This window comes from Caloenas nicobarica, chromosome 6 (genome assembly GCF_036013445.1).
Source record: "Caloenas nicobarica isolate bCalNic1 chromosome 6, bCalNic1.hap1, whole genome shotgun sequence".
In the NCBI taxonomy this organism is placed as follows: Eukaryota; Metazoa; Chordata; class Aves; order Columbiformes; family Columbidae; genus Caloenas; species Caloenas nicobarica.
Window position 1 is genome coordinate 20,669,567 of NC_088250.1, and position 24,504 is coordinate 20,694,070.

Here is a 24,504-nt window from a genome sequence, read left to right on the forward strand (position 1 = left end):
TTGGTTGGCTTCTGTGATGGTTCTGCCCGTGTTGCCTTCGGATGTGCAGGCCCTCAGTGAGTGCACCACGTGTGCTGTGGTTTATCTGGCCTTACTTGTGATTCACTGGGAAAATGTGGCACGAGCCCACATCTCTCACACGGGCTTTTAAAGGTTCTGATTTATTAAGAACAGAAACCCACAGCACCCTGGTTCAGCAAGTCCTAGCGATACTGTATGAAGCTCTGATACGGAGAAAGCAAACAGAAAAGCTCTGGCATATATAACTATCACATAAAGTTATTTAAAAAAATGCAATGCCTGGTCAGTATCAAAAAGGGACTACTTGGGGAATAGAAGTGAAATTAAAGAAAATAATTAATCTTTTCTGAAATGCACTACAACATTGCAGCAACAGTTTTCATTGGATGTTGTCTTCTATATCTTGGCTTACAAGGACATCGTGGCTTAGCTGTATAGATTTGAATTTATGTTTTAAGGTTTTAAAACTAAAGGGCTGTGGTAGACTTGAATACAATTGCATCTGTACACTTTTATTGTACCAGAACAGCCTCTTGTTTTCATTTCAGTATAGCTTGTAAATGTCTGTAGTTCTGTCAATTGTTTTATGCCAATAACTTGTATGTGGGATACGTGGCCACTTATTCAAGAGCCCTGCAGTAGATGCTGTCAGGAATTTAGGAGGACTGTTATGTGATATTATTTTACGTACAGTATGTGATTGTGTGGCTAAATCTTGTGCCACAGCTCACATAATTGCACTCATGCAACTTCATGTTTGAAGTTTCTTGACTTTTGACTGCTTTATGGGTGTAACTAAGAAGACCAAAGCGCATAGCTGGAAAGTGCTGTTTTGTAAATGGGGGATGTTCAGGTCATTGCTGACAAGGCAGAGAGACAAGAGATTTTGGGAGATACATATGAATGTCTTGGGATAGCTTATTTTTCGAGGTCGGGGGCAGTGCCGCAGTGTCTGATTGTCAAGCATGATGCTTTGCAAATTACTTTTTGTTTGTGCTATTGGCTTTGAACGCCTTACAAAAGCAAAACTGCATGCCAGATACAACTTTGAATTACCACGACAGGAATGTGAATTTCAGTTTTCAAATATGAGCCCATATGGCAACAAAATGGTAAATAAACTCATGACATCTATTTGACACTCTTTGAATAACTAATGTTGTAGATGCAGCAAATTTTGTTGGTGACTTTTGACTTTTTAAAAAAATCTGATAAATGTGTATTATTTGTATTTGTTGTTGCCTAAGATGCGATGATAGTTGTATATCTGAGCATAAAGGTACAGTTTATTTCCTCCTTGAGTTTCCAGTCTACAAAATGTTTCCAGATGCCAGATTGTGTGACACAGGCTGCATGCACTATATTAGTCCATGAACATGAAAGCTACATGAAAAGAACATGAAAGTCTTATTAAGACTTCCAGGGTTGGGGTTTTTTTTCTGTTGTTTCCTTGTCGTGCAAAAACTCAGCTGCTTTATTTGCTTAACCAGTAAGGTCTCAGTAAGTTTATTAATAGTTTTTTTTATCATTCAGCTGTAATTGAGAATTTTGCGAATTTGGACAGTTTATGTGGGAGCAGAGAAGAATGAGAGTGCTTCATGTTTAAAGATGATGGTATATTTTTACTTAGGATGAGCACAGCAGTCATAAAAGATTCTTTAGGCTGGCTGTAGCATGAGTGAGTGTTGTGTAAGACTGTGTGTTGTTCCACTGATATGCACAGACTCTGGCTTGTGATATTATTGCTGTTTCTGTTGCAGATGTGTTCTTCATAGTGAGCTGACGCTTATGCCAAATTCTCACGAGATTTTATATCATGCCCAATTGAGACATGGGAGAAGACAACCTTTTTTAAAAAATATGGGCCCGTGTCTGAATGTGGTTTTCTAAAAGGCAAGTGATGCAGAGAATAGAGTAAATTAGTACTTGGGTGATTGCTTTAATTCTGTTTTAACTTGCCTAGAACAGAATTTCCCATTAACGTATTCCATTTTAAATAGAGAATCAATATATTAAAGGGTAGTCTGTAGTTATTTATTATTCTGTCAATTCAAATAAAAAGCCTGTTATTTCTCTCATTCTTTTTTTCCCTATACATTTTTTTTTGTTTGCTTTTTCTTTTGGCAAGTAAATAGTTTTCTTCAGCAAGCTGAAGTCAACTTGCTTATTAGTAATAACTCTGGTCTGGAATTAGTCTTGACATTTCTTTGGGTTTTCTTAAAGCCTGGTAATCCTAAATGACTGCAAAATACTGTTGGGACTCCTGGGAAAAGCTACTGTATATATGTGCATCACAGTCAAAGTTAGGTCTGTATAATTTTGGTACTGAAGAATGGAGATTATGGAAATATGACAAACTTAAATAATCCTTTATGCTTTCTGTATTCTCGATAAAAGGTTCTGTATTGAAGTAGTATTTGCTTCCAATCCAGGTTACTCCCATACTAAATTTCTTGCATCCACGCCGAGTTTTTTTACACAAGAAAATGTTGAAGTTAGTAAATTGTGTTTATGCAGTAGAGTATTTCCTGAACTGTAGCTCCCCTAAAACATAAAAGCACACTAGGCTAGAGAGAAGAAAAGCTTTGTCTTTAGGAACTTTATGTTCTTTCTATTTTGCTTGGTGTGTTTCAGCTGTAAAAAAGGAAAAGGGAAATTTGGTTTGCCAAATTGCTCTGGGTGGAGGGGAAGGTGGGTAGAGGAAGAAAAGTGGTCAGGGTTTCTGTTGGGAATGCCGGTGCTCCAGCTGTGATCGCTGGAGAGCGGTTAAACAGAAACTGGCCGCCATAATATACCCCAGTTTCTCAGGTGGGCTTGCGAGTGGAAAACTTCTAATGGTTGCTGAACATAACAAGGGACGAAAACTGCACTTTATGTTCAGTACTTGAGAATCGAGTTCAGCAGTGGTGGAGAAGGGTTAGTGAGCATCAGAAGGTATTTTGAATCCTACATTTCCCTTCGTCCTGACTCCATCCTTGTCGAGATGCTGTGTTGGGATAGAAACTACGGGTCTGCTTCTTTTCCAGGCACCTTCTCTCTGGAGGTCTCGCTCCTTCCTTTCATTCCTGAGCAGAGCGCCAGACATGGCAGCAGACAAGTCCTGGCAGCCAGCCTTTCCCTGGGTAGGATGTGGTAGGTGGTAGGAACATGAACACTTGTAAAATTGATCGACCTCTAGTCAAACTGAGTCCCAGAAGAGGGGAGCAGGAGGGCTTGAGTGAGGTTGGATGTGCTGAAGATTGACGGGGGAAGGCTGGGGCCGTGCGAGCCTTTGGGGCTGGGGCCGTGCTGGAGGAATTGACTGAAATCAGGGTGATTATGTTACTAATTTTAATCATGGCTTAAATCAGCGAGCAGGAAATCCTGATTAAATAATTGTTTTTAATTTTATTTTACATTTGTGCTTAATTATTTTCTTAAAGAAAAGTTGATTCTAATTGGTCTAATTTGATCATGCGTCTTGCTAGGCAGGAGGGTGCACATCTATATGCATTTATTTAAGTAGTTACACAGCTTAGATTCTTAATGTTTAAGAAACATAATTTCCCATGCTTTAGAAAGCTTTTAGCTAACTTTATTAGCAAGATAAAATGAATCCTAATTGTGGTAGATACATAAGAAGAAACAAATATATCCAAATGTGTTTTGCATTTAAACCAGATTAAGTAGAATTGTCTGTAGTCTGTGAAATGAGTCAGTTATTTCTGGTCACCGCGCCTCGCGAGATTCAGAGTTAACAGATCAAATCCAGTCACTGTTCCTTCTTGGTCATCATTTGGAAAAAAAAGCCGAGCTTCCTGCTTTCCGAGTTGTCAGTTGGTCCTTAGTGGTTCCAAGTGAACCAACTGTTGCAGTGGTTGAACAAATGAAAGTGGCAGAAGTGGCTGATGGCGAAAGCCGCTTGAGTGCTTCGGAGTTCCGATCTGGGTGGCTTCCAGCGAGGTGGTGGTTTGGCTGCCAGCAGAGCATTAAAGTTTACATCGCTTGAATGTATTTTTCCCTTGTACGAATTTAATAGATCATAAACTTTAAGCCTTACCATAGATTCTTATCTCTCCATGTTTAGCTTAAGTGTTTAATGCTGGAGTGTATTTTTTAAATAAGCAAATAGGAACATTTATCCACTCTGTGCTCCAAAGGCCTTTTTAGCTTTAGCAGGAGAGGCATTGAGGCTGACAAATGTCCTCCAAGGATTTAGAGGGAAAGCTAGGGGTTGTTGGATAATTACACAACTGTGACAGGAATCTGATCACTTTGAAATGGGAAACTTAATTTACCGGAGCTTTTACGTGAAGCTGAGCATCAGGGAAGTGGGTATTCCCTGGGACCGCCTCTGCTTGCTGCACGGTGGCAGCAGGAGCATTAAGCAATGTATCTTGCCTCATCCTATCTGCATAGTTTTAAGTGGATGGAAACTTAAAGGCTGTGGTGCTTTCTTTATAATGTCCTTAAGAACAAAGCACTCTGCACTTCAGATTTTAAGAGATGAGGATGGTGGTAAGAAACTCAAGTGCCTTTTACAGGAAATGAAGCCCGACCATAATTACTTGGCAATTGGCAAGTACTGGATTCCCTTTCTTTGGGGTTCTGATACAGCTATACCTATAAGAGAAAAGGAAGAAAAACATCCTTTTTTGAGGAATAATGGGAAATCTTCATACTTTTAGACAAATCCATTGTATGATGTCGCACCCAGCGTTATAGATATTTAGTTTTATGCCTGTATCTTGAGTTCAAAGCATAGAGATGCTTCAAGTGCTGTGTTCTGCAGCTGTAGCTTCTGGCGGATTGCAAATGTTTATTTTTTTTAGTAATAGGACCTCTGAACTGTATGCTTAAGAGCAACAAATTGGAAAGTGACATTAAATACACAAATAATTATTTAAGTTGAAATAATATAAGTGGGGTGCTGGTCTTCACTTAGTGGGTCTCTGGTGCCTTTGAAATCACATAGCTTTAACAGAAGAGGGGTTTCCCATTTCTCTTCCCTACCACTGAACTCTTGGACCTCTTGATTCTGTGGAGACAAACTCAGAGGATGCTACAAGTAGGATTTCTAATACTTCTTTTTTTCACTGCTGTGGCTTAGGCTACTCGGGCCTGTACACTGCATAGCTGTATTTGTTAACTATTGTTTTTTCCAAGTCAATGCTGTGTTCTCATAGGTTCCACAATTTTGTCCCGAATTTTGCTATTTTGGTCCTCAGGGAGGTTGCAGTATTTGCTACTACTTTGCTTATTCCTAGTAAAAGTGATGAGAGAAGTAGTGTCCTTTAGTAAGTTGACATTTTCATTATAAAGCAATTGAAAATAAAATCCACACATTATTAATAATATTTTCTTTAACATCAGTAGAAACATGTATTTTAAAATTAATATATACAGAATTATAATTAAAAATATGTTTGTTTAGACAGGACAATTTTTTTTGGTTGACACCTGTGACTTACAGCAAGCTTTATATTTTTCTAAGTGATATCATTGTAAAGACCAACTGTATTTGCACATTCAAGATTGTGATGAAACCAGTTCTTTTAATAAGTGTGGTGTTTGTATGATGAAAAATAGAGTAACTTTGAAATAGCTTTGGGGTTTTATCTTTTACGGATATTATGTCAGTTTATGTAGGAGAACATTTGCAGGTATTATGCTGGAGGTCTTTATTGGCAAATGCTCTTAGTCTTGATGGGTAATTATACGTTTTTAACAGTTCTCTTAAAAGTTATATTAAAAGATGTATCAGAAGTTTTGAAACTTTTCAAAGTAAAAGTCCATTGTTACTGCTCAGGTAAATCCAGGAAAGTGTCCTGCTCCCTTTCCTGTTCTCTCCACTGGTGTGTTCCCTTCACCAGCCAGGTCAGAATTCACATGGAGAGAAGAGTGGTGGTGGTCTAAGTAGTGTCATTATCTTCATGAGGTAATTATTTTGTTTTAGTTGTGGTGATTATAGGTTATTAAGAGTTGGTTAATCAGTCACTAGATTTTTTGTTTGGTTTTTGTTTCTTTTGCGAGTCAGTTATTTCTTGAGCCGGCTGTTGTTTGGGAGTGGTTGCTGTGTCTTTGATACGTGTTCTAGAAACTTTTTGATTATTAGTGTTGCATTTTAGTTTCAGTAGTTTTATTCACAGTACTGAACCATGGTAAAAGTCTGTCTTGCAAGTTTTCTGCAAACTTTAACTTGTGGAGTAATTCTTGTTATAGTACCTTTGTATTTAGTATTATGAAGGGCCATTATGAGGAGTGGGATTTTCATATTTTAAAGTTACTATGGGATACAAATAGAAGTAATTCCTGGAGATGCAGGTTTAGAATTTTTAAATGAGATATTACAAGAAGTACTTTTTGCTGTGCTTGTTATTGCCTCAGTATGTGATTGCTTTTTGTGAAGTTCATTGCCTATTTAATTTACCTCTACTTATATAATCATATTGCATATTACCTCTTTCTAATTAAATTGTATTATTAAATGATTGTGGTACTAATAATGCCTAAGAGGGGTAACACCAGTATTCAGACTATGAAAGGCACATGTCATGGTCTTTGCTTCCTTGTTAGATGATATTTTGTATTCTGCATCCATAGATTTTCTTTTTTCAGTCCCTTGCTTGATACGTGCTGTCAGATCCTGAACATCCAACTGGTTAGTATTAAGGAAGAGGCAATTTTATATATAATGCATGTACACACTTTTATATATGCACAAAATCTGTGTGTGAAGTCTCGATGAGTTGTCTGTTTAGTCATTAGGAATACTAATGTTGTTGTTAGGGACCCCCATCCCCCACAGCAGCCTCATAAACAAGCTAAGCTTACACAAAATCTTCAGCTGCTCTTTAGTAAAAATGTTCTAAATTCCTGTTGTCTCGTATTACATACTTCTTAAAAACTTGACTCATTTTTTCAAATATGGAATTTTGTTAAACCTGCTGATGAGTATTGCAGATTATATAAAGTTTGGCTGCTAGATTAATCGTGCTAGTTTTGCTGTATCTTGAGGTTTAGCTTTTTACATTGCTATTTGCTTTTAAATAGAAAAATAGAAACATATAGAGCTCACAAAAAAAGCAGTCTGGTTGTGTATTAAGATTATAGATTAGTATTGTATTTCTTTTATTTTTCTCTCTGTTATATGTGTAACATATATCATAATTTGGGAATGAAATATTGAAGTTATGACAACAAAATCATTTCCAGTAAATGACCTTAATAGTGATTTTTTTTTTTTCCCCCCCCTCCCTCTCTTCCCTGTGTTGTGTGATTGAAAGTTGACCTGATTTGTTCTCCTGGCTAAATCACAACGTGCTGTTCTCTCAGAGCCTTTCGCTTGTTTTCCTCTTCTAGAGAAGTGCAAACAACAGGCACCAGTCTCTGCCAGAGTCTGACAACACCTTCCTGCTGTTTTCCTTAAATCTCTCTTTTTCTTCGAGTTTGTTCATACAAAAGAAAGGGAGAGAGGGAGAAGCTGCTGGTTTTGCTTTTTTTCGTTGTTTTTGCAGCTTTGAGATCCCATCTTTCTACGGGAAGCCAGTGGTGAGGCAGCAGTAGCAGTGACTGTCAGAAGTTGCAGAATTTGGCGGTGTGCCGCCGTCCCCGGGGCTCTCCGGCTGGGGTGTGTGCTCTCTGCTGGACCAGCTCCTGCCTCCTCCCACCCTCAGTTTCCCTTCCCGACCGGTGCTGGGCCACAGGGGTGACCTCCAGTCTTGTCCCGCTCCTCTGCTCTCCTGCTAAACTGTCCTTTTCTCCCTGAAGTCACAGTCCCTCTGCCCAGCTTGCAATTATGCATGCTGGTGATTTTCCTGGAGGGAGGGTGATCTCTGATAAAGGGAGCGGGTTTATGCGGTAGAAGCAGGAACCTTCCGGACATTCAAGCATCAGCTGCCTGTGCTCAGCTGGAGCTGCACTCGGTGGCGCGGTTTTGCGAGGACGCAGCTGGGAGTCCGTCCTCTGGTGTCCCCCGGTGTGTCACCGTGCAGGAGCCCTCCTGCAGCGGTGGTGCCTGCTTCGTGTGGTTAGGGGTTCACAGCCGCAGTGCCTGTGTCTAGAAAGACTGGAGAGGAATGTTGGTTTATCTTAGGTGTCAAAATTCTGCTTTAGAAAAAGTGAAGTCCAGTTTTAAGATTGTTGTGGATAGAGGTCCAAATGAGAGATTTGGGGGAAATAACAGATTTTGTTCGTATTTTTTCTGTCTTTAATAATGGAAATTCTTCATGGTTTTTAGGTTTAAGTCAAGACAGGTCATTAAAATGACTTTTTGTTGCACCCATTGAGTTATTGAATCTGTTTGGTTTGTTGTATGAATGATCCAAAGACACTGAGCAGAAGAGTTTATTTCTGGCAAAATAAGATGTTTTTAGTACAATTTCTCTCACTTGGTGAACAATCATGTTAGCATGTAGTACTTGCAGTACATTATTTTGTTATGTGAAAGCCGTAAATAAAACCAGAGAATTAGTGATTCAAGTACTACCAAAATAGGCATATAGCATCGCTAGTTGTTAGGGGTGTAAAAGGGCTTCCTTAGAGACTAAACTGACTTTTTTCTAACAGGTATACCAAAACCCGCGTGGCGTTCTTGGTCACTTGTGTTTGCATTTGCCACCTAATATTTCGAAGCTTCTCCATGTATAGACGTCACCATGTGTGCATGTTAACGGTGGCAACACGGCATCAGCAGCTGCTGGGGTGTGTGGCGGCATCAGCCCTGCCAGCGGTGGTGGCTCCTGCCGCACGGGCAGGGTGAGGAGGGCAGCCTCCAACCGGCCTTTTTCTGAATTCACTGCAAACTGCTCTTGGTGAAACTTTCTCTTCCCTGATGTGTTGGGGTTTTTTTGTTTGTGTTTTGGTTTTTTGGGGTTTGTTTTTTGTTTTTTGGTTTTTTTTCAAATGCTTTTACTAGTTCTTAAACTTCAGTTGTCTCTTCGTCACTAAGATAGACAGCCCACTAGAGCAGTGAGCCTGTGGTGTGAGCAGCACGTCCCCCCACACGTCTGCAGACTCATCGGGATTTTAACTTTGTCTGACTATACAGGCATAGGTCTCATTTGGCCTGTCCGCCTTTTCTAACTGATGGAGGTAAGCCTGGCTCAGTTCTGGATCCTCTAAGTTCATTATAGATTTGTTGATAGATCAATTCAGTTTTTTTAAAAAAATCTTCTGTGTGGTTAGCTTGGTGTTTAGTTACCCCCAAAGTCAGCAATGTGGAAGCAGTCGTCGCAAATGTACGCCAGGTGAAACGCATCCTGATTTATCAGCCATTGCTAAGGTCCGCCGCTGCCTCCCAGTAGCGCTGGCTGTTGTGTCTCCGATGGGCTGTGGAAGTCGGCTCTGGGAAGCCCGCTTCAGCCACCCAAGGGGTTTCATGGTCCTCCCTTGCCTTTGGTATGAGCTGCTTTGAGAAGTCCTGCTTTATCTTCTGTTAGTTTGGGAAGAGAACTTGGATCACACTTGTTTTTTCTCAAATTAGGCTGCAGTGGTCCACAGAAGCCATTATAGTGTTGTTATGCTTTAACTGAGAAGAAATGTTGTTAGTTCTGGAGGGCAACATGTACTATACAGCTGAGTGTTCAAGTGCTTCTACATGTTGGATAATGTTAATTGCACATAAATATTTTTACTGGTGTCTTGAAATATGGTTTGAATATATATACCTGATTTTTTTTTTAATTTGCAATATCAAAGACTTATAACTCCGCCCTTTCCTAATTTCTGGTTGCCCTCAGGGTTTCAACTGCGTTTATGTTACAAAATGTTATTCATGTCATCACAGACTTTGTTCTGTGAAGTCTGTTCTTTGCTCAGTTCTCAGGAAGGCACTGCATTGAAAGGAGTGAGAAACCTTTATTTCTTCTAAAACTTGAATGAAAGTGATAGTATTGCAGAAAAGAAAGCTGGTTTAAAATTAAGTGATGAGCACTGGAAAGGAGCAATGGCTGTAATGCAGATTTCTTTAATGATAATGCTGAGGAACACTAAAACTGAATTTTTGACAGATGGTTACATAGGATGTTTTCTTGTTAACTAGGTGGGTGTTGAATTTTTTAAAATGTTCAGTACACAAAGTTGCAACTGAATTTAATGTATACTGTGGGTATCAACAGGCTTTGTAGCTGTGCTGTAAGAAGGATGAATACAAAGTTTAAAATAATTCTTACCCTTAGTCTCAAACTTGATTTTTCACTGATTCATGTGTGATTTCATAGAAGTCTCATTTTTCCCTATCTGTAGAACGGGAGCAATGCTGCAAGGTCCTAGGAAAATGTAGGTGTAGTCATTAATATGTCAGCTCTGTGTGTGTGTAATTTATCTATTTAGAGTTGTATTCTGAGAAGCTCCTCCCTACAAGGGACTTTAAAGAAATGGGTTTCTTCCCCTATTCAGCGAAGGTTGGGTTGTCTTGTCAGTTCAGAGGCTGCTGATTGAGTTGTACTTTTTTTTAAAGACAAACCACAAAAACTTAAGGAACAGTATCTAGTTGCCTGATTCTTTGAGCACCACCTATCCTCTAGTCAGGGTGCCTACAAGAGGAAGATAGTGAGCTGCTGGCAGGTAGCATGGCCCTGCTCAGCACAGGGGCAGGGTCCCCGTTGCATGAGCTGCCTGGTGGTGTGGTGGTTTCTCACCACGCTTGTGATCCTGCAGTTTAAATCTCTTAATGTAAATTTTTTTTGTTTCAGTTTTTGTATTTTCTATGCTGTGTGCGCCATGCAGGTATTTTGAAAGGAGGAAACCGACAGTGCTATTTGAGGTTGGTACCTTTTTTTCTTAAAATGGTGTAGTTCAAAACCCAAAATAGTTCATGAGTCTTGTGGTTACAGTTAGAGGTGAGTTTATTGTCACAGTTTAATCTTAGAGGCATAATAAGCTTTTCTGCATGTTTGTTGCACTGTGGCCTCTTACCTAAGCATATGGGGGTTGAAGTTATAGTTGATCATAGTGTTAAGAGTGAAATAGATTAATATACTTGGAAAGACTTACGATTTTTTGCTTTATTTCTTATTTATAGCATGTAATGAAGAGAACAATATAGGTTAAGAGTTACGTCCTGTGGTCAGCAGTTGTAACGTGCTGTGTGCTGCAGGGAGCAGAGCACTGGCCTGGGCCTGGAGGGGCAGGGGCCGCCTGCGCTGGGCAGCATTTGGAGATCATGAGGGCAGAAATGGCAGCAGGAGCGACAGAAGTAAGGAGATTAGGAAGTTCCGGGAATTAGCAACTGAAACACACTCCTATTGACACAAATACAGCTTTCAAATACCAAATGGCTGGTACTGTAACTTGGAAAAATAAGAAACTTTTCTTCTATGAAATGGCTGGGGGTTTTTGGACTGCCTTTCAACCCTATAGGTAACTTCCAGTCAAATTTATTTACGGAAAAGCTGCACAATTTATATTTGTTCCTTCATGGTTTACTTTTTCTGAGGAGTGAGGGTGAGAACCAAAAACCCCATGGGAAGGGGCACTGACGCTCCCTTCCTGCTCACTAGGTGACCTCTGCTTTCAACTTCCTTTTTACTTCTTCCTTAGATAGCAGAAACTGCTGTTTATTTTTGATGTGTGTGAAAGGCCTGTGCCATTTTAAATTCTTGCAGACAGCCATTTCATGGACTCGAGCATTTAGAACTCCTGGTTTGTTTCCCTATAAGTGAATGCAGCAAATGAATCCACTGTACTTTCTGGTATTTCTCTAGGTGGATGTTTCTTCTTCAGGACTGCTCCAGGCTTTTAGTGCTTTTCAGCATAGAAATGGAGAGACAGAAAGTAGCACACTTTTGTTTGGAGTGTGATGCACTTTTTGGGAGTATCACAAAACTGGTGTTATCTTGTGACCTGTTAGTCTGCATCGGCAGCAAGTGACCCGTGAACGTGCAGTGTGCTCCCTGCCTGCTGCCTCTTCCCCAAGGGCATAGGGAGTGTCTGGTTTTGCAGCAAATGAAGCTGAAATGGGCAAATTCTGCTTCTCCTTTTCTGTCCGGATACCTTTTACAGAGCTGTCTGGAAGCAACAATAATTGCTGCAGATTCCTCTACATAGACCTGAAAAGGGAGCTGGTGGAGACAGGCAGGCAGCACGTCACCTGCATGCGTGCAGCCCAGGCTCTTTTAGTTTGTGTCTCTCTTGACATAAAGTTGTGTTCAAGGCAGATGTTTGCTACCCAGGAAGACAGTCTTTTAGTATTTCTGCCACAGATGTCTCACATAACTTTGGCCAAGACATTAAGGGCTTTCTGTAGAATACAGATGGGCTTTTCCTACCTTATAGGGAAATCGTAAGCATAAACTTATGGTCTGTGTATTGTATATTCATTTATCCATCCTAGTAGTAGTACAGTGCAACATAGCATCACTGATACTGCACTATGGGACACTAACAAAGAGTTTTTTTACTTTTGATTGACCAAGGATCTCCAGTAGACTAAAGCAGCCCAAAGGAGTGCCTTCGTATTTTCTTCTAAGCTTTCTTCTAGCTTAGTAGAATACAATCATAAACCAAGGCATTTAGTGTAGTTTTTCCTTATCCAGAACATTGTTCTTAACTCTGAAGAAAGAAAAATTAACTGCTTTTGACCTTAAAAATGTATAATGAATCTTCCCTTTCCAGGAGAAAGCCCGATGGGACCCAGATATGATTGTTTAAGGCTTTATGGGAGATTTTAAAGGGGTTCATATCACATTCATGCAGGCACAGACTACAGTGGTCAGAAAGCATCAGGAGGATGTGTTAGTTGGCTACCCAGTTGCTGCCAAAACTGACAGTTGTCTTGAACAAAACTTTATTAAAAGCACTTTAAATGAGTATCTCTGATTGTTCTGTCACTGTAGCAGATGTTCAAATCAGGTGTTGTCATTAAAAAAGAGTTTTACTGAAGATGCATTTGTTTTTCAGAATCTATACATTTATTCTAAATAGACTGAATGCTTAGAGCAGTACTTTACACAGTGAGAGTCAACTGGTCAGTAGACCTGCTGTCAGGTATCACTATCTTTAGCTGCAAAGAGCGCAAAATGGTCAGCGAAGACTAAGTTAACAAACCTGCTTGTTTCTTTGAAACATTCTGGCTCTGCCAGTTCGCTAATAAACATAATAAATGAAGCTGGTGGTGTTGAAAAGCCACCAAAATCTTTCTGCCAAATCAGAACCTGCTCTTTGATCGCTCTTGGTAGTTCAGAATAATCAAGAGAAAAATTGCAAGTGAATAATCCAGGTTTTTAAAAAAGCAGGAAAATATGACACTTGGGATTATATATGGACAAGTTGCAAAGGAGTAGATGCCATTCCTTGTAATGAACATGTTCAGGATATCACCCATCTAGTTTCTCTTTGCTCAGAGTGTTGACTTCTTAGTCAGACTTGTTCTGCATACGGTATTGTAGCCAACTCCTCAGGAAATCTTTTTTTAGCAATTTTTTCATTTTTTAAGCTCGTAGTTGTGTGAGTTCAGAGTAGGTATTTTTAAGTAGGACATTTCCAAAAGGGATATTATTCACTGATGCCACTGTTCTGTGGAGTATTTTTTTTGTAGTGGATTTTCTGTTTGATTGCTATAGGAGGACTTTTTGTGATGGAGAAACATCTTGCAGTTGGGGATTTTGGTCTAGGAAGTTCACTCTGATCTTACCTAAGTCAGTACTGTTTTTAAGAGCCTACGAGGGATTACTGGACATGAAGAGGGTTTTTAGATGTTGGGGATTCCTTCAAGTAGATTGTTCTGCTGTTGGGCACAGCAGATGTTTCTGTTACTGTGCCCATTAACTTACCTGTTGAATTCAGGTTTTGTCAAGGTGTGTGTAGAGGAGAAAATAGAGTGATAACCATCTTCAGAATGTAGCCTCTTTACTACTGTTGAGGGATGGCAAATCCAAGATAAACAATTTTCAAGATACCAGTACTATGCTGCATGTTCTTTCAGTTGGCCTTTTTCCCTTCATTCATCACGCTAAATTTTATTCAACAGACTCAGGAAGGACCTTGCTGTGGTTCTGTTGCTCACAGCAGTGTTTGCTATGCTAACGCTTCCTGTACGTGTTGCACGTGGCGTTATGTAGAACTTTGGGAAATGGATAGGTAGATGCCGTGTTGAATGTTCTATGCCATGTCTTCTCTGTATTAATTATTCTATACTTTCCAACTCCTATCATTAATATGGAAAAAATGCTGCAAAAGTAATGGCATAATAATTTCTGGGGCAAGATGGGAAAAATTTGATCTGTAAAGAATTCCTTCAGCAAAAGCTAGCATAAAGAAAAGTCTGGCTAAAAACCAAGCTGTTATAAGGATTCGTGTGCCAAATAAAAATGTTGACTTGTTTTCTGAATAGGAACAGGTTTGGAATGAGACACAGCATGCCATTGTTTCAGTGGATGTTGCAAAAAAGCTTCAGTAGCTTTCAGACCCATCAGCACCATGAACTGTTAGACAGACTTCAGTCTTGAAAGCTGTCATAAACATGCACGTTATCACCTTGAAAGTTTGCGATGTAATTTTTAAAGGTGCTCAATCAGGTGGGTTTCTTCATTCTTTTCAAGTCTTTCTGTTGCTTACATTAGTGCTTATCTGTCAGAGGTATGGTGCTGCACCTCACACAGGTTGTGTTCACACTTGTGCAATAGGTGTGTTGTCTGTGGTGTTGAAGGAAGGTAAAATTACTTTTATGCAATGTGTGAGAAAACGCTGTCACTCAGAAATAAGAGCTCTTGGTTGCTTCAGGAGGCCAGTGCATTGCTCTTGAGCCATGTGTGGCTTTCAGGTAATTCAATTGTACTTCCAAGGGCGAGGATCAGTAGAGGGACTCATCGGAAATGAGGCATCCCTGGCTTGCCGTGGACATAGCTGCATGCCTGGTTCAGCCCCAGTTGCAATACAACAGACCCTTGGGGAGCTGTTGTCCTCTTGGTTGTATGAATCACTCCCTGAGCTCTGAATGAGCCATTCTGAGTTCCCGTCCTTGTGGCGTATACCCACACGCATGAGTATATGTTGTTGGTTTGTGGCCAAATAAAGGCATTGGTTGGCAACTTGTAAATTTGTCTCTGCCGCCTACAGCCATCTGATGGGACACATAATGGCCAAGGGAACCTTAGAATAGGGCGCCTAGCTGAAAGTCGGGGAGAATTAAATGTTCTTAAATTGTTACCCACAGATGTCTCCTGGCTGATCTGGGGCTGGCCCAAGTGGTTTATTCGTGAGTCCTTCTTCAAGGCATTAGCAGAGGTTCCCTCAGGAACATGTATCTCTGTAATTCACTTTTCTGGGTTGTTGGCCAGACAGTTGAAATCCAAAAACTGGCAGCATAGAGATGAAGTCTAAAGATCGTTACTTCTTTTTTTTTTTTTAGTGTTGAAGAATTGATTTCTGTTGTAGAGTGATCTGCAGAAAATTACTTGTCTATCCAGCAGCTGATGTTTTCTTTGTTTGAGATCAAATTTCTGGACTGTTGAACTGTTAGGAAAAGTGAAATAAACAAGCTTCAAACAGCATTTTTAAAAACTGAGCTATGGTCATTTGAAAAAAACCTTTGAAAAAGTCTTCCAAAAAGAAATAGGCTGCATCTTGGGGAGAGAAGGGACAAAAGGAATATTTTCCTGTTTTTTCAGCACCAGAAGAATTAATGTTGAATGGCAGAGTCCAGGTAACCTAACCAAAATGCACCCCCTCCCTCATCTGCTCGTTAGTTCATGGGAAATCAGTCAGAAGTTGTTGTGTTTGGTGGGGTTTTTTTCCTTCTCATCTGAAAAACCTCATTTTCTCTGCTTTGTATTTTAACAAGTTTGCATCCAGCAATCATACAACTATAATCAGCAGACACAAATTTCATAAAAGTACTTTGGAAGTGGATTTTCAAGTCGTATTTGTCAAAAACTACTGTCTTCTAAATACAGTGAAGACTTTTTTTCTTATAATTTGTTAAATTTACCATAGTTGTGCTTTTTTAGGCCAAAATTTGCCAGTTACATTATTTCCCTCCCACAGGTTTTATGTAAAGCCTGACCTGTCTGCCTGCTGATTTTCCAGCTTTTTATCTCCTTCCTTTCACCCCTCAGCCTCCCATAAGCAGTAGCACCTTTCACTTGCCAGCATCCCGTTGCCCATTCTTTTGGACACACTCTTTCTCACTTCAAGAGGATCAGTTTGTGGAATAAAAGCTCTCTTTTGATTACTGAGAAAAACATTTTAATTTCACCTAGGCACCTTGGTGGTGGTAGGGGGTGTGCTTGTTAGGAAACAAGTGCCTAAACAGAGAAGGTAACTTCAGTGAGAAACACGAATTTTATACTACTTTTTCTGTGTTGCATGCCTCAGTGTTACCAGCTCAGGTGCTCAGAAATGTTGCATTTTCACTGTGAATTTAAGATGACTCTTGATTAATTGAATGGATACTGTTCTTTCCTATCTCTGGGCTTAGATATGTACCTCATTAGGAATTTCTTATCACTTTTCAAACAGCTAGTTTCACTTGAACATTAGGATCTATTTTTCCCCTTTTCTATTGCATCTACTGCTGCTGTTTGAGTGCAGCTACAGTGAAGGTTTTCAGCTCTAATGTAGTACCCTGAACTATTTCATGTCACCTTTTGTTTGGAGGTTACAGTAGGTACATAGTCCTCTGTAAAATAAGTTAATCCTCTTGATTGGAAATCCAGCGATTATAAGCATTTCTAAATTTCCAAGTTAAACTTTGTCATGGGTAATCTGCAGTGTTCGTTGTTATTCTGTTAAGTATTTTGGAAGAGCTGGAACCCTGGGGCCTTGGTAAATGGTGTCCTCTAGACTTCGTTTATGTAGCTATTGTTAGGACGTACATATATTATAGTGTGTATATATATATGATTTTCTTTTTTGTTTTACTTCAAATCTGAGGTATTTTATCTTGCCGTCTGCTGTGCTGACAGCTGATTTAGGTTGAGTGAGACCTGACTTGTGGGGCTGCAGAACTGAGTGACTGTGGCCTGGGGATTGTGATTCACAGTCATTCTGATGGTGATGCACTTCAAAGCCTTCTGCAAAGAGTGGGCTGGGTTTCTGCTGTTATCTTGGAATTGAATTCTTCTCAAATTACTGCTGCTTGGCTTTATGCCATCATACTAGCATCTCAACTTGTTTTCTTAGCACATTAGTAGTTTTCAAGGCTGTTTCCAATTCTGTTTTCTATGATTCCCCAAAACACGCTGTGGAAGAAAGCCTATTCAAGACATCGTTTAGCAGCACAGGTCAACTTTGTGGTTTTTTGATTCATTTCTCAATCTTGCAGCCCAAATGTTCTATTTTAAATGGAACAGGTGTCTTTTCCAACATAAAAATGAAGAAATTTGCATTCACTCCGTACAGTTCGATGTCTTACTATATTTTGGTTTGCTTTGCTTTTTCACTTGATTAGGCTTGTATTTTAGAGCTCTGTGTGTTCCTTCACTGGCAACTTGTTCTGGGCTGCTGTATTCCCCTTTATAAGGTACTGAAGCACATATAAAGTGGAAGCTGTAATAAATAGAAAGTTTTACTGTTAGTAGGAAGAGACCTTGATCAACATGATGACTTGCTAGCATTTGCCTAACCACTGTACCAAATAGTTTGTTTTCTTGGAGGCAGGAATGTTAGCTTCATTATCTTATTTTCCTGGAGAATGAAAAAGTCCTTTCAGGTTGGTTCTGCAGTAAGGAAAGTCCAGAGTTTCAGAAAGAGAGAAGAATGAAGTTTAGTGCATGGTTTGGTTTGCTGCTTTGTTTTTTACAAATGAGACAAGAGAGTAGTTCACTTAAAAGGAAATACAAATGGATGCAGAGACAAGATGCATCTTAATTTTGGTGAAAGGAGAAAAGTAGTCTTGTGGGCTTTTTTTAGGAGGATGCTCAAGGATTTAAAAATCTGTGTTTTTACTGATTTTCTGTAGTCTGTTTTGCATTTGATAATTTAAAGCTTTCCATTTATCTGCTCGTACACGTGTATTCTGGGTTGACAAGAGCTGTCATACTCAGTTGTTATGAAGTTAAATTATTAGAGCATCAGCGTAATGGGATAAATGCACATTTAGGATATTCCAAATTGAAATAAACAGTTACTTAAAGACTTTAGGGATTGCATTGCAATGCTGTTAAACAGTGGTTTCTATACTTGGAATGGTTACCATGCTTAAAGTCTGGTGTTCATAACTTCAAAGACTGTTTGATACCTTTAAAGGAATTTTGATTTAAAAAAAAAAAAAAAGCTGCTTCCCAGACATTTTAAATGTGGGGGTTTTTTATTCCTACCTTTTGCCCTTTAAGTTGGATATTAGTTATATTTACTGATCTAAAGGATGCTACTGTCAGTGAAGAGACTATGTGGTGGTGATATTATCAGTGTTAATGTGAAGTGTTCCTAAAAATATGTTGGGCATAATTCTCATAGAATGTGTGTTACCATAAAATCTGAGTGCCTGCTAGGAGCACATTAGGAAATTTGATTTATGTTTGGGCTATCGTTGAACTGTCCTCTTCAATAGATAGGTCTGTGTGTTCAAGTGGTTTGCTTTGGCATTAAAAGCTATATGTGTGTAAGTCAGTTAAAGAAACCAGACCAAACCAGTATGCCTTTCACTTATGTGAAAGGTGGTTTGTACTGGCCTTGAATTCAGGAGGAGGGGGCCTCAGTCTAATCTGGGGAGTTGTTCTAAGAAGAATCTGGCTTCTGCATACTGAATTTTATCTTCATTGTAGAAAGCTGACAATGTGTGAAGCTGTTGATCTTTCTTCATCTCGAAGCTGTAATTGATTGCCAGATAACAAGAGTCCATTCAGGGTAATAAGAGAGTCGAAGATAAAGATTGAGGCTTGGAGCTTGATTCCATATTTAGTGGAAAAGAAAAACATGTCTGATCTGCCAAGCCCTTGTGTTTGGGTCTGCAGTGCTGCTCTGCGGTCTGGCAGTGCTTGCGGTGGAGATTGTATCTGTGTATCACAAAAGATCCAGTTTTAGGAGGTGAAGACTTGCTGTTGCAACTCTCTGCTAATTTTTTTCTCCTAAAATGTCCATTTTACTGAGGTATGAGCAAGTAAATATTTGGTTAAATAACTGGATCTTTTGCAAGTATTTGTATGTTTGGAGGTGTGGGGCCTTAAGAGTACAGATGCAGTTGTGCTTTATTATTTTATGGTCACCAGTTCTGAAAAATTCAAACTACCATGGATAATCCTCTGATTCTTTACATCTCTGTTTTTGCTAGAAAACAGTCTAATTGTTTATACCGAATGAAAAAGCTTACAAATTGCTTCTTTGAATTTATAACTTAGATTTTTGAGATAAATCATTGCTTAACAAATTCTTCGAGGAGTTTGGAGTTCTTTTTGAAAGAGTTCTTTCAAAAAGTGTCCTTTTCAGGACAAGAAATCTGTATTTTTTATGTCAGTTTTTAGAGAAGAGGCTTTACACGATTCTGAAAGAACCTAAAAAATACAACAGCTAGGTAGCGTTGGTAACTTCTAAAAAAATTACTATAGAAGCATTCTAAAATCTGAGCTCTTCTGTGAGTTTGGGATAATCTACCAGGTGTTCTCTTTGGAAGACAGCAGAAGTTTGAATGGCAGTGGGTGATAGCAATGCCAGTCTTACAGCATATTTACAATGACATTAGATGAAAGTACTTGTGTGTCTTTTGAGCTACTGAGTTGACCTTCAAGGATAGGAATGAAGTTAGTTCAACTAAGAAGTCTGAGTATATTTTCAAAACTGTAAGTTATGTCTATCATGTGGGCAGCAAGGTGTTCTGTCAGCAGGAGAATTTATGAAGTCTGGTGTTTAAAAATTATATTTTTTGTCCCTTACATGAAGTGCCTTAAAGTGTATGGTAGCTTTAAAAGTAGTTAACTCATGCTAAGTACTGAAGGATTGTACGGAACTGTATGTTCTTGGAAAAAACAGCTGTGTGTCTGGGAGTGAATGGTGTATCTTAAATTACAGCATGAATGACGAAGGCAGTTTAATAGATCTTCCTAGGATTTGCTCTGTGTTGGAAGATTCGAATCCAGATTTTCTGTCTTGTCCTTCAGATCTGAAGGATGGCAGAGTGTATGTGTTAATTGTGTGTTGCTTTTTGGTTCTGGATATTTAACAATAACAAAAACCAAACCAAACCAAAACCCAGCAAACACAACAACAAAAAACACTCCACCAGAAACAATGAAGAAAATACACTGTGTTTGTTAGCCATGTGTAGGTTCTAAAATCTGAGCAGAAAAATAAAAGGGAGGATTGTGTTTCATCTGTGCTGTGGACTACCCCTTTACCTGCTAAATTACCATTCTGACTGGGGAGGTAACCCAGGGGTGCTGGTCTATTTAGCACATTAGTATCTAGATACAGTACATGAGACCTGCAGTAGCAGTTTTACCCTGCAGCACTTCAAATGAACCTTCGCTGTCTACAGTGATTATTGCTTTCTATATTTCATAAAATAAACAATATAGGGTATGATGGTATCTGTTTCTGTAATATATGCATGGTTTATAATTGCTAGAATTATGTCAGCAATTTTAAGTAAGCTCTGAACTTTGGTGGGCAGTGACTATCAAGTAGGCTAGTAAATCAAAATATTGATAGTCCTGCTTCATTAAATGGGTCGCTTTGGTAAACTCACATTATTTATTTCAGAGTGGCATACACTTAGACACTTTTACTGTTATGAACCAAAACAATAGTCATTTAAACTCATCTGATTCGTTTCTTATGCTCTTTTAGAGCAATACTTTCCCATTAAGGTATGGATTACATACTAGCAAAGGTATGTTGTACACATTGCTTTTTTTTAAAAAAAAAAAAAAAAAAGCTTTATTGCACAATATGTAAGTGTAAGAAATATTTTTTGTGCATAAAAGTGTATAGTTTGGTTTTGAAACTCCTGGAAGTGGTACACAAGCACATTTTAGGAAGCAAGAGTTTAAATAGGATTCCTTATTGAACTGCACTGTGCATATACGTAGTAAAACAGTCTGTACCCCGGAGAGCTTACAATCTAAAATATGTAGAAATTGGAGGAATTTTTACTAGGCAAGTACAGAAGCGGCATTACAACCACTGATAAGAAGCCAACTGTAGTTTCAAACTGGGCAATTCCCCTGCATTGCTGGAAAAAAGACCTCCAGCTCTGGATGTGGCTGTGTTTGGGTAAGCTCCTCCACCTCCAGAAACAAAATGTGGTATCCTCAACCTGCCGTTTGCAGTTTGATGTTTTTCAAAAGAAGACTCTACCTACAACACATTTCCCAAATGTCTCCTTCCCGACTGTTTTTCTCTCAGTGTGATTTTCTTCTGCCAGAGGAGGTTCTGGGTACCGGGCTCTGCAGTGAAGGAGCACGGACACCACACTCTCTGTTGTCTGCCTTCCTGCAGGAGCAAGGGAATTAGCCAGACAGCAGAACCAGCGCTGTCTCTACCAGGGGGCTTAGCTGCATGACGTGGAGTGGCCAAAATGTGCAGTACAGAAAGTTCTGTCTAGCTCTTGAATGTTAAAGATTTGCGAGGTACCCAAGAGTCATATAGGAAAGTGTCTCATGTCTTACTAATGGTGTGGAAAGCTGTGCTGATGCCTTGGCCGTCAAGATGCTTAGGTGATGAGTGGAAGTTATTAAAAGCACTTAAACTTTGCAAACTGCAGTTTTCATAAAAGGAAATTCCAAAAGCTTTCTTTCATAGCACCATTTGAATATACCCAATTATTACCTGCAGTCTTTTCTGAACTGCTGTGTTGTCCCATGGCACTGAAAAGCACAAACATGGTAAGTTGTGTCTTAGTTGAAAAAAATGAGGCTATACCACTTTATATGGAACTTGGGAGATATGCTATTAAAATAGTGCATAAAGACTTTAGCATTAAATATCTTATTTAAAATAAAGCAACTGAAATGTTTCCAAATGAAGGTAAACTAAATGTTCAAGTAGTTGAAAAGACAAAAACAAAGAAAGCAATTTGTGTAAATACGGAAGACTATTTGTCTAGATCATCTTTCAGACTCATTAAACAGCCGTGATTTAAATACAGATTAGAAAGCTGCACATTGTTTTGCGGCCTACTCCTGTAGGCTGAGCTCATCAGAAGCTCCTTTTGTTCCCCCATTTCCTTGCCCCCTCCTGTCCCTGCCGTGCCCGCAGCCCCCACTGCCCCTTTGGCAGGGGCACCACCTCTGCAAGGGTCCCTGTGGCTCTTGGCTCCTTTCACGTTGCTGATCCCGCTCCCTGCTCCTCTGCCCTTCCCACCTCTGTATTACCCTGGCTTCCCCTGCACCTCTTGGGGTCTGTGATCTACCTTCTGATTTCCCTTTTTTCCTGTGATTCTTACTTGTTTGTCTTGGACAGTGAGACATTGATAGCGTAAACAATTTAAATAATATGGAAAACAAGGGGATTGAAGAACTGGAAGGTTTTATGCTGGAAAGTATTTTGCTCTTGTCAGCTAGTTTTTGATCTATAAATAGTTGCCTGGTTGGCGTATCGCATGCTGCAGACTCCATGTCTCTTACACGCCTCTAACAAGTTCTAGTTTTCACCAAAATTGACAAGGCTATTCTGACACACAGAACTTTCTTCAAAATTTCTGGAATTCATTGAGTACATTTTTTATTAGGTAGCAGATGGTGAATCCTTGTCAAGTTGGCGGTGTAAGTTCTTTCTTTGCATAGGCCAGTGGTATGTTTGGCTTGTTTGTGAAATATTCCATTGCAAACATTAGGGAACTTTATTTATTTATTTGTTTGTTTGTTTATTTATTTATTTAGGAGCAATGGATGAGCTTCATAGCCTGGACCCAAGAAGACAAGAATTGTTAGAGGCAAGATTTACAGGAGTAGTAAGTGGCAGCACTGGAAGTACTGGAAGTTGCAGTGTTGGAGCTAAAGTAAGTTCTAAGAGCAGTCATCCATGTCTACCATCTTTGAAATATTAATTTATCTCACAGTGTCTCACTTGTACATTGCCCATGTGACTCACTTGCAAAAGTACTGGGTTGGAAGAGGCTCTCAGGAAAATCCTTGTTAGTCTGTTATTTTGCTTTGAGATAGGATGTTTATGCTGAACCTGTCTATGACATGGACATTGAATTGTTCTTAAAAATACCAAAGAATGAGTTTCTACAGGCATTCGTGGTTTTGCTGTAGTGCATGTGATCAGAGACAGACTTTTTTCCCGGTATTTAAGTGGAGTTGTCCTTTCTGCAAATGGCCAACTACCACAGTTTGGCTTGAAATAGAGACAGGGGGTCTGCTGTGACCTCTGTTCTTAAGATTAAACTTGTTTGAAGACTAATATATCTAGATTAACGAAGCCAAATTCTTTCAACTTTTCCAGACACTTATACAATATTACCTACTTTCATTGTAGACTTCTTGCAGTCTGTCCATTAGTATCTAAACCAGGATGCAACACTTGAGGAAAAACCTTCTGAACATTGAATAGAAGGGCTTAATTACCTTCCATATGTCCTGTATTACCCTTCAGTTGATACATCTGCAAAATAATTTGCCTTTATTGCAAACAATAGCTTCAACTTCCAAGACTGATTCCTGCAATACCGTTGCCTAACCAAAGGTACTCCGTTTTGTATTTGTGCATTTCAGTGTTCTTCTCCAAGTGTAGTACTTAATAAACTGATGTTAAAAGAGATATAATACTAAGTTTTTAGGCACATTTCCCCTATGACCAATGTAGTTTTGAATTCTGTTTCCAAAGTGTTTGCAGTGCCTTCATATTTTAAGTATTTTGTACAAACTTGATTAGTATTTTTTACTTCCTATTCCACGTTTCAATTGCCAGTCTAGATTACAGAACAAAATACTACCTGATAGCAGACATTGATGAAATTTCTGGAGATATATGATATTATTGATGCCTATTAACCAACTATAAAGCACAGAAATCAGTGCATAGTGATCTTGCATCATGTCATCTTAATTTGTTTTTGAGAATGACGTGAAGGTAACTGTCACAAAGCTGTGAAAGAAGTGGCATATCGCTTCTATTACTGCCATCTTCCCCAAGAAGTAAGTTAAACAGTCAGGGAAGGAATCAGGTTGGATAGACACAGTGTGGTTGATGCACTGTTGTTTTCTCTTTTTGTTTAATCACCTTCTAATTATGACTGCAAAAATGTATACTTGCCATTTCTTATGATTAAAATTAGATAGAGACAAACTTAGTAATTCTGGCTTGTCTTTTGTTTCTTTCTTGCTTGGGTTCTCTAGTACTACTTACTCCCCTAATTTATTAGTTCATTATAATTCCTTGGGTAATTACTCACCATTCAAATAACTATTTGTCCTTTTTCGTGACTAGATGTGTACCTTCTTTTAACTTCATTTAACTTGTAGTGTACTTACAAATCCTCCTATTAGTTTTTGATAGAGCTGTGTTGGTCCCTTATTGCCACTCTTTCCTTCTCAGAATCTGTCTACTGCTATGTGTGTAATACATTGTTTTTAAAAGTAATTATCAAGTTTCTCAGAGTTCCTTTTCTTTAAACTTTTTATCCCC

The 24,504-nt window shown here is 39.1% G+C and overlaps 1 protein-coding gene across 3 annotated transcripts in view; it reads left to right on the forward strand.

Annotated features, from left to right (window-relative positions):
• The window catches only part of TLK1 (tousled like kinase 1), a 70,206-nt gene that overhangs the window by 3,098 nt on the left and 42,604 nt on the right, over positions 1-24,504 (forward strand). For all 3 annotated transcript variants that reach the window (XM_065637839.1, XM_065637840.1, XM_065637838.1), the window contains exon 2: positions 22,755-22,873. In XM_065637839.1, coding sequence (XP_065493911.1) covers positions 22,760-22,873 — 114 coding nt within the window. In that variant the 5' untranslated portion in view covers positions 22,755-22,759. The remainder of the gene's footprint in view (positions 1-22,754; positions 22,874-24,504) is intronic.